This window comes from Varanus komodoensis, unplaced genomic scaffold (assembly GCF_004798865.1).
Source record: "Varanus komodoensis strain SLA01 unplaced genomic scaffold, ASM479886v1 scaffold57, whole genome shotgun sequence".
Classification (NCBI taxonomy): Eukaryota; Metazoa; Chordata; class Lepidosauria; order Squamata; family Varanidae; genus Varanus; species Varanus komodoensis.
Genome location: NW_025336182.1, coordinates 4306074 through 4318414, shown reverse-complemented (window position 1 = coordinate 4318414; position 12341 = coordinate 4306074). Strand labels below are relative to the sequence as shown.

General features: G+C 51.7%; 1 protein-coding gene across 2 annotated transcripts; it reads left to right on the top strand.

The window, feature by feature from the left end:
* Positions 1–111: 111 nt before the first annotated feature.
* On the top strand, positions 112–10797 carry LOC123032942 (acyl-coenzyme A thioesterase THEM4-like). 2 transcript variants are annotated; one of them, XM_044449183.1, is made up of 5 exons: positions 112–470; positions 7053–7211; positions 7935–8103; positions 9017–9127; positions 9554–10797. In XM_044449183.1, the coding sequence occupies exons 1-5, from the start codon at positions 443–445 to the stop codon at positions 9570–9572; spliced, it is 486 nt and encodes a 161-aa protein (XP_044305118.1). In that variant the 5' UTR covers positions 112–442; the 3' UTR covers positions 9573–10797. The 2 variants fall into 2 exon arrangements, with proteins under 2 accessions (XP_044305118.1, XP_044305117.1); XM_044449182.1 differs by having other exon boundaries at positions 9204–10797.
* Positions 10798–12341: the final 1544 nt, after the last annotated feature.

Genomic DNA, 12341 nt, shown 5'->3' with positions numbered 1-12341 from the left:
TATTTCTGTGTTGGATAAGTTGGTTTTGCGTTGAAGATGAGGTTCCGGTTAGGTGCGTGTGCTTGAGAGCAGCCATATTTTTTTTAGTGCTGTGATGTAGTTCCCTGGATTGCAATTTGGATTTCGTAATACTTGCCTTCGGTACAAACAGTACGTCTCCTGTACTCTCTTCTCTGGCATGCTTCTCCCGTTTCTTTTCCACAGTGGTGTTTGGAATGGCACACTACATTCCTACCCCCTTAGGACATGTAACTTTTCCAGGGAACCCGTGTCCCTACTAAAAAAAAAAAAAATGGGTGTCTTGGGAAATATTCCCTCTAGCTTCTGCTAAGTGCTATAGCGTCAGTCCAGGCATGTGTCCGGTGAGGACAGAAGCCTTGTCCCTGAACCTCGCTGGCTCAGCCACGTCTTGGCTCAGACCCGTGGTCTGTCTCACCCGGGAATGTGGTACCGGATTGCTGTCACTTTAGGTAAGTGGGACCAGCTTCTCCAGGATTCCTTGCATGTCTTTCCCAAGCCGCTCTGTCCAGATTCACCTTGAGTTTCCAGCTGCAGCATTTCTGCAGTAATCCCAGTCTTGCTTCCTTTACTGGCCCCCGGACTCGTGTGTTGCATCACTCAGGGATTCAGTGGCCGTGGGAGAGGCAGGATCAGAACCGGGGTTTTGTTAATCTTTATCGTAACTCAACTAGAAAGCCACTCGGCTAATGCAAACAATATATGAAATCTCTAGTATGTAAACATCTTTCCTAGAGGCACCAGTTTCAAAGGTAGCTTAGCCTTCTCTAAGGCTAGTGTTTTCTAGACAGTTGAAACTAGAACTCGCTGAGTGCCTTAACATTGGGCACGGCTGGCTGAGGCTGCTAGGTCTCCTGGCCCCGATTCAAGGTGCAGGCCAACAATGTGAATAACGGCACCACAGGAAGCTCCTGCGGAAGGAGGGAAAGGACTGGTTTAGAAGCTAGATCAATTTGCTTCAGTTTTGATGAGGATTAACCGGTTTGTGTTTGGTCTGGAAGGCAGACTTAGGTTTGATCTGCACCAAAGCTCCATATGTCCCCAGGAGTGATTCTAGAGACAAACATGTTAACATGCATGCATTTGAAAAACGCGCATAGAGACAGTTGGATGTGTGCATGGCAAAAATGCACCGCCGGTGTGCACATGTACAAACCTTCGTGCAAGAAGAAAAAGCTTGCAGTCTGCAGTGGTTTTAAATCAGTATTAGCTTTGTGGTGAACTTCAGGGAAAGCTGAGCTTGGCTGATTTGAGCATCTGTATTAGAAGCTAGGATGTTGCCCCAAGATTGGGGGGCTACTCAGCTTTACCTTTATATAAGGTGTAAAGCTGAGTAGCCCCACTAGGCAGGAAAACTGTTTACATTTCTGTGTTTGTAATTCTTACACCGCAAGTGTGGAAATGCAGGAACCGGTGCCGGTTTGATCTAGAGCATTCTTGTCTATTAAGCGCATGAGAAAAGCTCCTTGGAATGGCTTACAGTGATCACTTGACTAGTCCTAATGCATCTGGATTTCTGCACTAAAACGTACCCCTGTTTTTGTGTACGTTTCTTAAATGCTGGCGTGCATCCACCAGGGAGCTCTTTCAGACCTTTGGGCACACGTGAGGATTCAGGAAATCGTTGTGTGGGAAGCAGCGGACAATGCCTCTCGCGGAGAAGGTGGCCGATCTTTTAATGGGGGTCATGGGAACCTCGCTTGTCAAAAATTAGCGAAGAGGGATGAGGGAGAAAAATGCAAGGCTTGCGGGTGGAAGGGAGGGGCAGGTTGTGGGGCTGGGAGAAATAACATGCTGTTGGGGGTTGGAAGGGGGCAGGAACAGCCACGCAAAACCGGAGGCGGGGAACAGCAGGGGCGCAAAGGGGTGGAGAGGGGGAAGAGCAAGCGTAGAGGCTTGAAAGGGAGTAGACGGCCCGAAAATTTTCAAGGCGGCGTTAAGAAAAACTTTTGAACAAGGCAGGGGGCAAGGGCTTTGTGGGTGTGTTGTATGGGTCACCTCTGGCCTAAGTTGTGTGTCTGTGATGGTTAGAAATGGATGCAGTTTTCATTGTGTACCTGGGGTGGGGAGATTTTGGTAGAATGCAGTGCAAGCTTGTAATAATGCAACTGCTTTTGCTCAAATACCTATTGTGTTCCTGTGTGATGTTGATTTAGTAAAAAAAGTTTTGGCATCAGACTATCTAGACATACTGCTGTTGATATCACTGGACACAAATAATCAAAGATGGAAGACAGAAGATGCGTTTTGCTGATGCAGGTAAAAGTTTTGCATGTTTTTCTTGAAGCTGGGCATTAGCCACGGCTCTTAACGGGATCTATCTCTGAAGCCTTCCATTTTGCAAATGTTTCCCTAATTATTTTTCTGACTTTCCATATGGCCAGTACATTTCTTATATGCATGAAATAAGACAGGCTTGGTTTCTTTTGCCTTGAGTTTGATTTCAAACAATTTTCCTGCTGGACTAAGGGGAAATAGAGCGTGCCTCCAGCAAGCAGCCTGTCGTACAACCCGAATTTCCTTTGGCAAGGATATTTTGTTAGTGAATTCCTGTACTTAAAGTAGGGAGGACTTCAAGAGTGATTTAAACCTGTGGGGAAGCCTCGATGGCAGCCACAGTACAGGATAACCGGGTTCAGTCTGGAAACATAGAAACAGCGCGAGTCAGAAGGGGCCTCCCGGGCCATCTAGTCTGACCTCCGGCACCAGCCAGCTCCGCTCCTGACATGCCCACGATGTGGACGTCCAGCCTATCCTTGAACACCCTCATCGATGGGGCGTCAATGACCTCCCATGGAAGCCCATTCCACACCCTCGGGGTCCTGACTGTCAGGAAGTGCTTCCTGGCATCCAAAGGGAACCTGGGTTCCCTGAGCTTGGCTCCACTGGAGCGTGTCCTGCCTTCCTCTGCAGGGGAGAACAGGTCTCTCCCCACCTCCGTGTGACACCCCCTCACATACCTGCATGTCGCCCCCTCTGAGTCTCCTCCAGGCTGCAGAGATCCAGTTCCCTCAATCTCGCCTCATACGGCATCCCCTGCAAACCGGCCACCAACCTTGTGGCCCTGCGCTGCACTGACTCCAACCTGGCTATATCCTTCCTGTAATGAGGGGCCCAGAACTGAGCACAATACTCCAGTTGTGGGTGCACCAGAGTCGTATACAGCGGCAGTAATACCTCTCTTGATCTAGAAGCCACGCTTCTGGCTATGCAACCAAGGGTGGCGTTCGCCCTCTTGACCGCTGCATCACACGGCTGGCTCATGTTTAGCCTGCAGTCAACCAGCACCTGAGGTCCCTTTCACAAGTGCTGCTCTCCAGCCACTTGTCCCCTAACCCGTACTTATGACACCCATTCCTGTGCCCCAAGTGCAAGACCTTGCACTTATCCACATTGAACGCCATCCTGTTGTCTCCTGCCCACTTCCATAGTCTGTCCAGATCCTTTTGGATCTGGAGTACCTGCTCCTCAGTTGTGGCCACTGCTCCAGTTTTAGTGTCATCTGCGGATTTGATCAGCAGACTGTTCACCCCTTCTTCCATGTCGTTAATGAAAAGATTAAAGAGGGCGGCCAGTGACCCTGCTTGTCACTGGCCGCCATCCCAGTGATTCCCTGTTAATGGTTACCCTCTGCTTTCAGTCAGTCAACCATGCCCTAATCCACCAGACAGTGCTTTGGTGTATCCCAAAACTCCTCAGTTTCTCCACCAGGATATCATGGGCACTTTGTCAAAGGCCTTGCTGAAATCCAGGTATACCACATCCACTGCATCCCCTCCATCTAGCCATCCCGAAACCTTGCCATAGAATTCCACAAGGTTTGTCTGGCAGACCTGTTTTTGCAAAAGCCATGTTGTGTGGCTGCCAGCCTCCCTTCCCTATCTAGCATCACTAGATCTCTCTCTATTATGAGCCTTTCCATTGTTTTTCCTACATTGGATGTAAGGCAAACAGGTCTGTAATTCCCCATGTCCCTTCTACTACCCTTTTTGAAAATTGGGACCACTGATGCCACCCTCCAGTCCTCTGGAACTTCACCCGTTCTCCATGAGGTCTCAAAAATGGAGGCCAGCAGGCGAGAGAGAACCCCTGCCAACTCCCTAAGTACTCTCGGGTGTAACCTTTGTAATGTCCAATGCCCTGAGGAGCCCGTCAACTTCAAGGGGGGTGACTCTAATCTGTGCCCCTAAGTCCCCGGCCTCGTCTAATCTCCTATGCGGATCTCCCCCATCCTGCTTTGGGGAGAACACAGAGGCAAAATAGTCATTTAGCATCTGTGCCTGTTCCCTCTTATCAGTCACTGGATCTCCTTCCTCCTTATTTGGTGGTCCCACCACTTGTCTCCCCTTCCTCTTCCTATTTACATGCTGAAAGAAGCCCTTTTTGTTGCTCTTGATATTCTTGGCAAGTCTCAGCTCGTAATCAGCCTTAGCCTTGCGAAGAATCCTCCTGCAACTGGCCTCCTCCTCCCGCTATATCCTTTTGTCTGTTTCCCCCAGTACCCATTTCCTACGGAGGTTCCTCTTTCGTCTAAATCCCTCCAACCACCTCCTTTCGCATCCATGGCGGTGCTCTCCTCCGCCTCCCCACCTTACTGACTAGAGGTATCATCAAGGCTTGCGCCTCCAAAACCTCCCTTTTGTGTGCTATCCACCCCTCCTCAACTCGCTTACCTTCCAGTAACCTAACCCAGGAGACTTTCCCCAGTCTGGCCTTCAGTTGGCCAAAGTTGGCCCTCTTGAAGTCCCAGCTTCTAGTGCTCAACCTGCTGCACGTCCCCAGTCCCCTGATCTCAAAGCAAAGGATGGAGTGATCACTCGCACCCAGAGCTCCCCTAATCTGTACTTCATCTATCAGCTCCTCCCTATTAGTCAAGACCAAGTCAAGGATGTTTCCCCCCTCGTCGCCTATCAGACCCTCTGTGTAAAAAACCCTCCCTCTATAGCTTCTAGGAAGCGACGTGACCTGGCTGTCACCACCGAGTGAGTCTCCCAAGTAATATCCGGGAGACTGAAATCTCCCATAATTACTGTGTCTCTCCCCCGAGATATCCTTAGAATCTGGCCTGTCAGGACATCATCCAGGGTCTCAAGTTGACCTGGAGGGCGATAACATACCCCCACTGTCAGGTCTCTTTCCCTGTCAAAACCCCTAAGTTTCGCCCAGACTGCCTCTACTGGATCCCCATCTGTGCTGCATTCTATCTCACTGCATCCTATCCCTTCCCTGATGTATAAAGCCATGCCCCCACCCCTTTCCCTTCCTGTCCTTTCTAAAAAGGTGATACCCTTCTATGTTCACATTCCAGACTTGCCCTTCATCCCACCAAGTTTCTGTGATTCCCACCAGGTCATACCCTCCTATTCCCAGGAGAGCTTCCAGCTCTTCCTGCTTATTGCCCATGCTCCTAGCATTGGTGTACATGCACCTCAACCCCTTCCCACCGCTTCCCTTCCTTGGAGTCCCCAGCCTCCTCCTTCCTCCCATCCTCCTCCTTCCTCCCATCCTCCCTGATACCTGGCCCCTCTCTGTAGGAGTCCTGTCAGTCCCTGCAGTACCTCTAAAACCCTGCTCCCAGAGCCCTGATCCTCCCGCCACACTTGTCCAGTGCAGACACATTCCTGGGGGGCCTGAACCCCCCCCCCCCGGCTCAGTTTAAAGTCTTCTGGACGAAGCTTGCTAGAGCATCTCCAAAGGACCTTTTCCCCATCCTCGTGAGGTGTAACCCGTCCCTTGCTAGAAGTCCATTGGCAAGAAAACGAGTGCCATCGTCAAGGAACCCGAAGCGTTCCTTCTGGCACCACACCCTAAGCCAGTCGTTCACCTCGGAGGCCCTCCTGTCCCTTCCTGGCCCAAATCCCCGGACAGGTAAGATTGACGAGAAGGCCACTTGGGCCTTCAGCTCCCTGAGTTTCTTCCCCAAGGCCTCTAAGTCCCTGGTGGTCCCAACTGCACCCTGCCTGGCCACGTCGTTTGTGCCCACAGGGATCACCAGGAGCGGCTGGTGATCCCCGGAGCGAACAAGACGCTCCACTCTGTCCTTCACATGCTGGATGCGTGCGCCCGGCAGGCAGCAGACCTCCCTTGTCTCCAGGTTGGGGCGGCACACCGCCGGCTCAGTGCCCCTCATCAGGGAGTCCCCAACAACAATCACCCGCTGCCGTACCTTCCCGGTGCTGGTGGGCGGCCGTGCCCTGGCCCTCGCCTCTCCTGCAGCGGCCCCCTTGCCGCCTGACGTCCCAGGCTGGGGGTCCTGCTGGTCCCCCGAGGCCTCATCAGCCCCAGCCTCCCCAGGTGGAGAGAACCTGCTTCCCAGCTCCAGATCGGCGCCAGGGAAGGAGGAGGCCATGCTGGCCTCCCGCGCCTGTGGGTGACCTGCCTCCGTGGCTCCCCGGCTGCTCCTCCCGTGCCCCCTCAACCCTCTGTCCGGAGGGGGGCTGCTCCTGGGGGCTGGAGGGCTCTCTCGGCCCTCAGGCCCCTCACCTTCTCCTCTAGCAGGGTCACCATCTTGCACCGAGGGCAAGTGTATCCCTGCCTCTCCTGGGGGAGAAGGGCGAACATGTCGCAGCTGTCGCAGCGGACAGCAACACCCGTGACTCCCGCCAAGGCCATCTCCTGGTCTGCCATCGGGTTCCCTTCCGAGACCCTTCCTTGGTCCCCCGCCTTGTTTGTCCTGCAGTTCCTCTCACTCGCCCACTTCTCCCAGACAAAAAACCACTCGCGCACACACACAAGGATAAGATAAATTTAAATTGGAAGAAAAGCAAAGCACAGCACACACAAAACAAACAATCAAACCTCTGTGTCTCAGGGAAGGGAGTCTCCGGACAGCCCGGGCCGTGGCCAAGGGACGATGCCCTTCCCCTCCGCTGCTCCTGGCCCCCTGTTCCCCTGCCCAGCTCCTGCCTTGCCTTCGCTTGGCCACTCAGCCCTCTCCCCCAGCCGGTGCCTCTGCTGCTCTGCTGCTCATGTAGAATTCTGTATATGAGGAGCCATCTCCTAAACCCATGTTGTACTTTTGAATCAATTTTCAGAGACCGTTTTGCCAGTCCAGGAGACAAAGGATTTTTGCCTCCCCAGCTTGAGTTGGAGCCAGGAGATGTTGAAACAGTTTGCGAGATTTATGGAGATGTCGAAAGACGGGACATGGCGAAGGATACCGAACTCGAGGCACTTCCACAATGATGTTCCAGGCAAGGGTCCTTGTCTGTCCATCCGTCCTTCTAGTTAGACATTTTGCATGCAGCCTTCCTGCCCTTCAGGGAATGCACACCAGCTGCCCTTGGGTTGGCTCAGGGGTTGGGAGATTTCCTCTCCTCCTCCTAAGACTTTGTTGTAAGACTTTTTTCAAGCCTCCAGCGGCGCTTCATTGCAGGAAACATAGAAACAGAGCAAGTCACAAGGGGTCTCCCAGGCCATCTAGTCTGACCCCCGGCTCTGCTCACGACATGTCCTCATGGAAGAGGGGCCCTTCTCCTGATTCTCTCATGGAACAATAGGGCTGGTGGGTGCTAAGGAGAAGGGCCTCTTTGGTGGTGGCCCTCCAGGGGCAGAAAGTCTTTCCCAGAGAGGCTACCCCGATTTGTTTTAGTGTGAGGGGCTTTTTCTTTGGCTCGGAGCAGATGGATGGTAGTAGCTGAGCTGGAGTTTTTCTGTAGACTTCTTTCTCTAAAATATTCTACAGTTTGTGCCTTTGGGGTGGAAGGGAAGTCAAGGAAATTTGCACAGATGGAGCTGTGTTACCGTTTTTGTATAGAGATTCAGTGGAGACAAGATTCAAGCTGGTGTTCAGCGAATCTGAGAGGTTTACTTTCCTATCCTTAATGCTGAGTAATCTATCATTGTTCGACCCAGATTGAATCTCCCACATCAAATTATTTTGCTTTTCACCTCCTCCTTCCTCCATTTGTTCCCAGAATGGGTAAGGAAAGAGTCCGTGGCAAAGAACCCAGATGGTACCCGTATGTTCCTCCGAAACATGGATACAGAAGGAGTGGGCTTTGAATACGCCCTGTTCTTCAATGGGTCCGAGAAAAGGATGGTGTCCATCTTCCAGCCAGGACGTTACCTGGAGGGAGCACCTGGGTAAGCTTGGGCAATCCCTGGCAGGTTGGAGAGAGATGGCAGGTCTGTGGCCTTGCCTCTACCAGGCTGAGGAAAGTCACTTCCCCAGTTGTGGCCCTGTCAGGTTTCCCGGAGAGCGTTAGCGATTTAGATCTTTGCTAGGGAAGGCTGGTAGATTTGTGTCAGGATCTGCCACGGTGAACTCTGTTTGGGGAGAGCTTGTGCTCTGGAACATCTGGAACAAAGTGTTCTCACCCTCTGGACGGGATCCATCAAGCATTCCCTTTCTGGCTCCTGGCCAGGAAAGGCCGCACATGGCTTCAGCGCCAGCCCCAGCGCAAGGCAGAATGATACCACCGCCTCCGGTGACAGAAAGGTGGCACAGGTGAGGCCTGAATTTTGGGTATTAAGGTTGAACGGCAGTCCTGTGGTTGAGCAGGTTCACAATATGATGGAAGCTCTCCTGAAAGTTCAGTGCATAGATTTGTATTTATTTTATATTATTAATTTTAATTTTATATTGTTATTTTTGTATTGTATTTTATTGTGTTGTAAGCTGCCCCGAGGCTTTGGCAAGGGGCGGCATAGAAATGTTATAATAATAATAATAATAATAATAATAATAATAATAATAATAATAATAATGGGCTGAACACACGCATCAAACCCTATTCAATCTCAATGACTTTTCCTAAACCCGTAACAGTTTGAAAGTATCTGTTGGCAGCAATGAGTACCCATTTTTAAAAGGCCAGGAAAACAGGGTTTCTCTTGGCCAGCGGGGCCAGCTGTGTACGTTTTAGGAGGAAATTCCATGGGGCTGGCACCAAGGAGGCCCTGTCTCCAGTACTTGTGAACCTTGCTGAAGGCCAGAGATGACCTGAGAAGTAGAATGGAGAGGAATTTTCTCTGACTCTTCTCTCCTCCCACGCAGTCTTGTTCCTGGTGGGGCGATCGCTGCCATGCTTGACAACAACCTTGGGGCGTGTGCCATCGGTTCTGTTGGCTTGATCGTGACGGCCAACCTCAACATTGACCACCTCAGGTGAGTAGCCGGCCTGGGTGAGCCGGAGAGAACGGAGCGAGCTGCTTTGCTCTCACAGATGCCTCTTCATGTCTAGCTTGCCAGGCAGAGGTGGCTGAACCCTTTTTCAGCTTGAGGGCTGAACTGTCTCCCAGAAGGATTTGGGTCCCCATTCCAGGGCAGGGAGCCAAGAAGGCCAACAGGCTTGCGCTTCAACCTTTTCTGCTGTGGAAAGCTCAGAGGAGGCTGGATTCAACGAGCCAGCTTTTATCTGGAGTCCTGCAGGAGCGATCCAGGATGGCCCACGGTGGCGAACTCCTTCTGGGGACGGAGCAAGCTGCAGGATGTCCAGAGTCTGCTTTTGCAACTGTCGTGAGCCACCCAGAGAGCTTCCGCTTTGGGTGTGACATAAAAGAAACTCATTATGCTCATTTCTCTTCCTACCAGCATACAATCCCCTTCTTGAAAGAGCTTCACTGGTTACCCGTCTGTTTCCAGGCAGAATTTAAAGTGCGATACAGCTTGGACTGCAATTGCTTCCTCAAACCAAGGCCACCACGAGGCACTTCCAATAGGATTCTGTCTTAAGAGTTGCAGCGCTGAATTCCCAGGACAACGGACACCAACAGGGTGTAATGCTCAGTGTTCTCCACCAGAGGGCACCCAACTTCAGCACAGAGATCTTAATTAGGCTAATAGAATCAGTAGCCTGCAGTGTTCATAGTTGGCCACAGGGGGGCACCTGAGTTTAAGCAGCAGAATGGGATGAGGAGGTTGCAATTCATAGAATTGGCCACCAGAGGGCACCCTGTGCTGTTCCAGGCTCTTTCTTTGGATCCGGATCAGGAGCATTTCCCCAAGTACTCATGTTTTGGGCACGTTACTCCAGTGTTGGCCAGGATTGTGTGAGGGGGATACACACCCCATTGCAAACATACTGTGCAATGTGTGTTGTGTGCCATCAGCCAGCAAATTGTGTCTGAATCCCATGTTGGTCTGAAAGATCAGCCTTGATCCAGAATGAACTGAAACCAGCGTAATGCTGGCTGGCCCGAAAATGGTGCGTAGTTCTCACCCATCAAATCTAAGAAGGTGCTTCCTGAGTGTGAAACAGAAGAGAGAATCTTCCAGTTGGTTCCTGGAGTGGCACCAAGTAGAATGCGAACAGGCCGGAGGGCAGGTTTCAACAGATGATGCAATTTGTGGTTTTGGGTTGCCTGCATTCAGTTTCTACCTTTTAAAATGTGTGCGCGCACACACTTTCTCCTTTGGCAACTGAAGCACTGCTGTCCCTCTTATTTGGACTATATCAGCTGACCCTCCCTGAGGCTTACATTGAAGGTGTGATTTTGTTTCTTAAATTGGCAATTGATTTAGCAAATCATTTAATAGTTGCTTCTCAGAGAATTGGCCAGACCTAGTTTCATTGGTAGTGTGTCTTAACCAGGGCCGTCTGAACAGTATTATGGGCCCCGGGCAAAGCAGTGTCCTGGGGCCCCTGGGACAACTACAACTGCTGTTAAGTTTGGGAGTTTTCCAATTTTCCAAGGGTTAACATACACAGATTAGTAAGGGTCCCACGGGCAAGTGCCCATCAGGCCCACGCGTTAAGACGGCCCTGGTCTTAACTGGGCTACCAGAATCAAGAGGTTGCAGTGCACCACCTCGGCCACAGGAGGGCAGCCTCACCTGAGCTCTGGGATCGGGAGGCATGGTGTCGGCCACTAGGGGGCCCCCCAGGTTCACCCGCAGGTGAATGAGGATGCTGCAGTTCAGATGCGTGGCCAACAGAGGGCATTCCAGTTTCCACACTGTGGTTTTAACTGGGCCAACAGGGTTGGCTATTGAGGCACCCCAGCTTCCACGACCTGCCAGGCAGCTGCTGTGCAGAATCGTCGTGCGTAGCCTGGAACGGGGAGGATCAGGACCATGGCCTGCAGCGTGGAGGCGTCTCCTACGGCCGCGATATGAGCCGCTGGCTGAGCTTTGTTGAGAAGCCCTGCCAAAACTCCCGCTTTGAGCCTTCAGTCACTGTGCTGGGTTTCCTATTTCATTTTTTACAGCTGAGTTCCCTCCCGCCTGCCTTTTCAGGCCACCCACCGGCGGTTGCCCACCTTGAGCTGTTTTCGTCACAACTGGAAACTTGTGCTTTCTCAGCTGACTTGAGTTTAGCTTTCACAAAGGAGCATGGGGCATCATTTTTAAAAATATTAGCGTGATCAGTATCTGTCTTGGATCTTCACATCTGCTCCATTTGGGACCATACAGCTATCTCAACGGCGGTGGTTCCACTCTGTTCTCAGACATACCGGCCGATGATCCATGATTTTTTCCTCACTGCTGTTGGGAATTACCCGGACACAAAGGCAATGCAAAGAAAACTGACATTGCTGTTCATTGTGAGCAGAGCCGGCTGGAGCCAGGGGTCAGACTAGATGGCTCGGGTGCCCCTTCTGACTCACTCTGTTTCTATGCTCTGCGGTGGCCGTTTCCTCCCAGGAAAGCTGGGAGAAAGCCTCAGGTGCAAACTCCACCTAGCCACGGCCTGCTGATTCTGTTTCGTTGAGCGCTGAGTAGCTATTGCCTCTTTCACAGAGCTGCTCGGATTTCCAGGATAATCCCCAGAGTACAGACACTCCTGTCACGCTGACGGAGATTGTTCCCCTGGCTTAGACCTGCTTGCTCAGCCAGGCCTGCGAAACAAACAGCCTTTGAGGAAGGGGCAGGTCTCTTCCGCTTGCGACTGCAGCTGCTGCTATGAAAAAAGACTCCCAGCGCAAAATGGGCTTTGACATTCGGGAGGGCAAGGCTGCGATCTGATCTCGCCGTAGCTGCGGTTTTCCATTGTGCAATTCGACTGCGAGAGGTGTTCCTAGAACTTGGCTTTTCATCCAAGCAGCCCAGGAGGGTTCGAAACGGTTCTTTCCAAGCTAATCTCTCCCCACAGGCACACCTGTAATACAGGAACCATTTTATCTTCACAACAGCCCTCTCAGGTAGGCCAGGCTGAGTAAGAGTCTTAAGATGGAGCGTTTTGCTTTTCTTGCAGCCAAGCCTGGTTTTGACAGAGCTTGGCTGTATGTTCTCCAAGGAGGAATTGGGGGTCAAAATCCCGGAGGGGGAGCCAGGAGGGCAAAAGTTGCTTTACAGCCGCAGCTTGGGCCTCCTTTTCCATTCTTGGTCCTTGTTGAAGTTGTGCTGAATTGGTTGATGTGCTTTATACTCAAAGATCCGT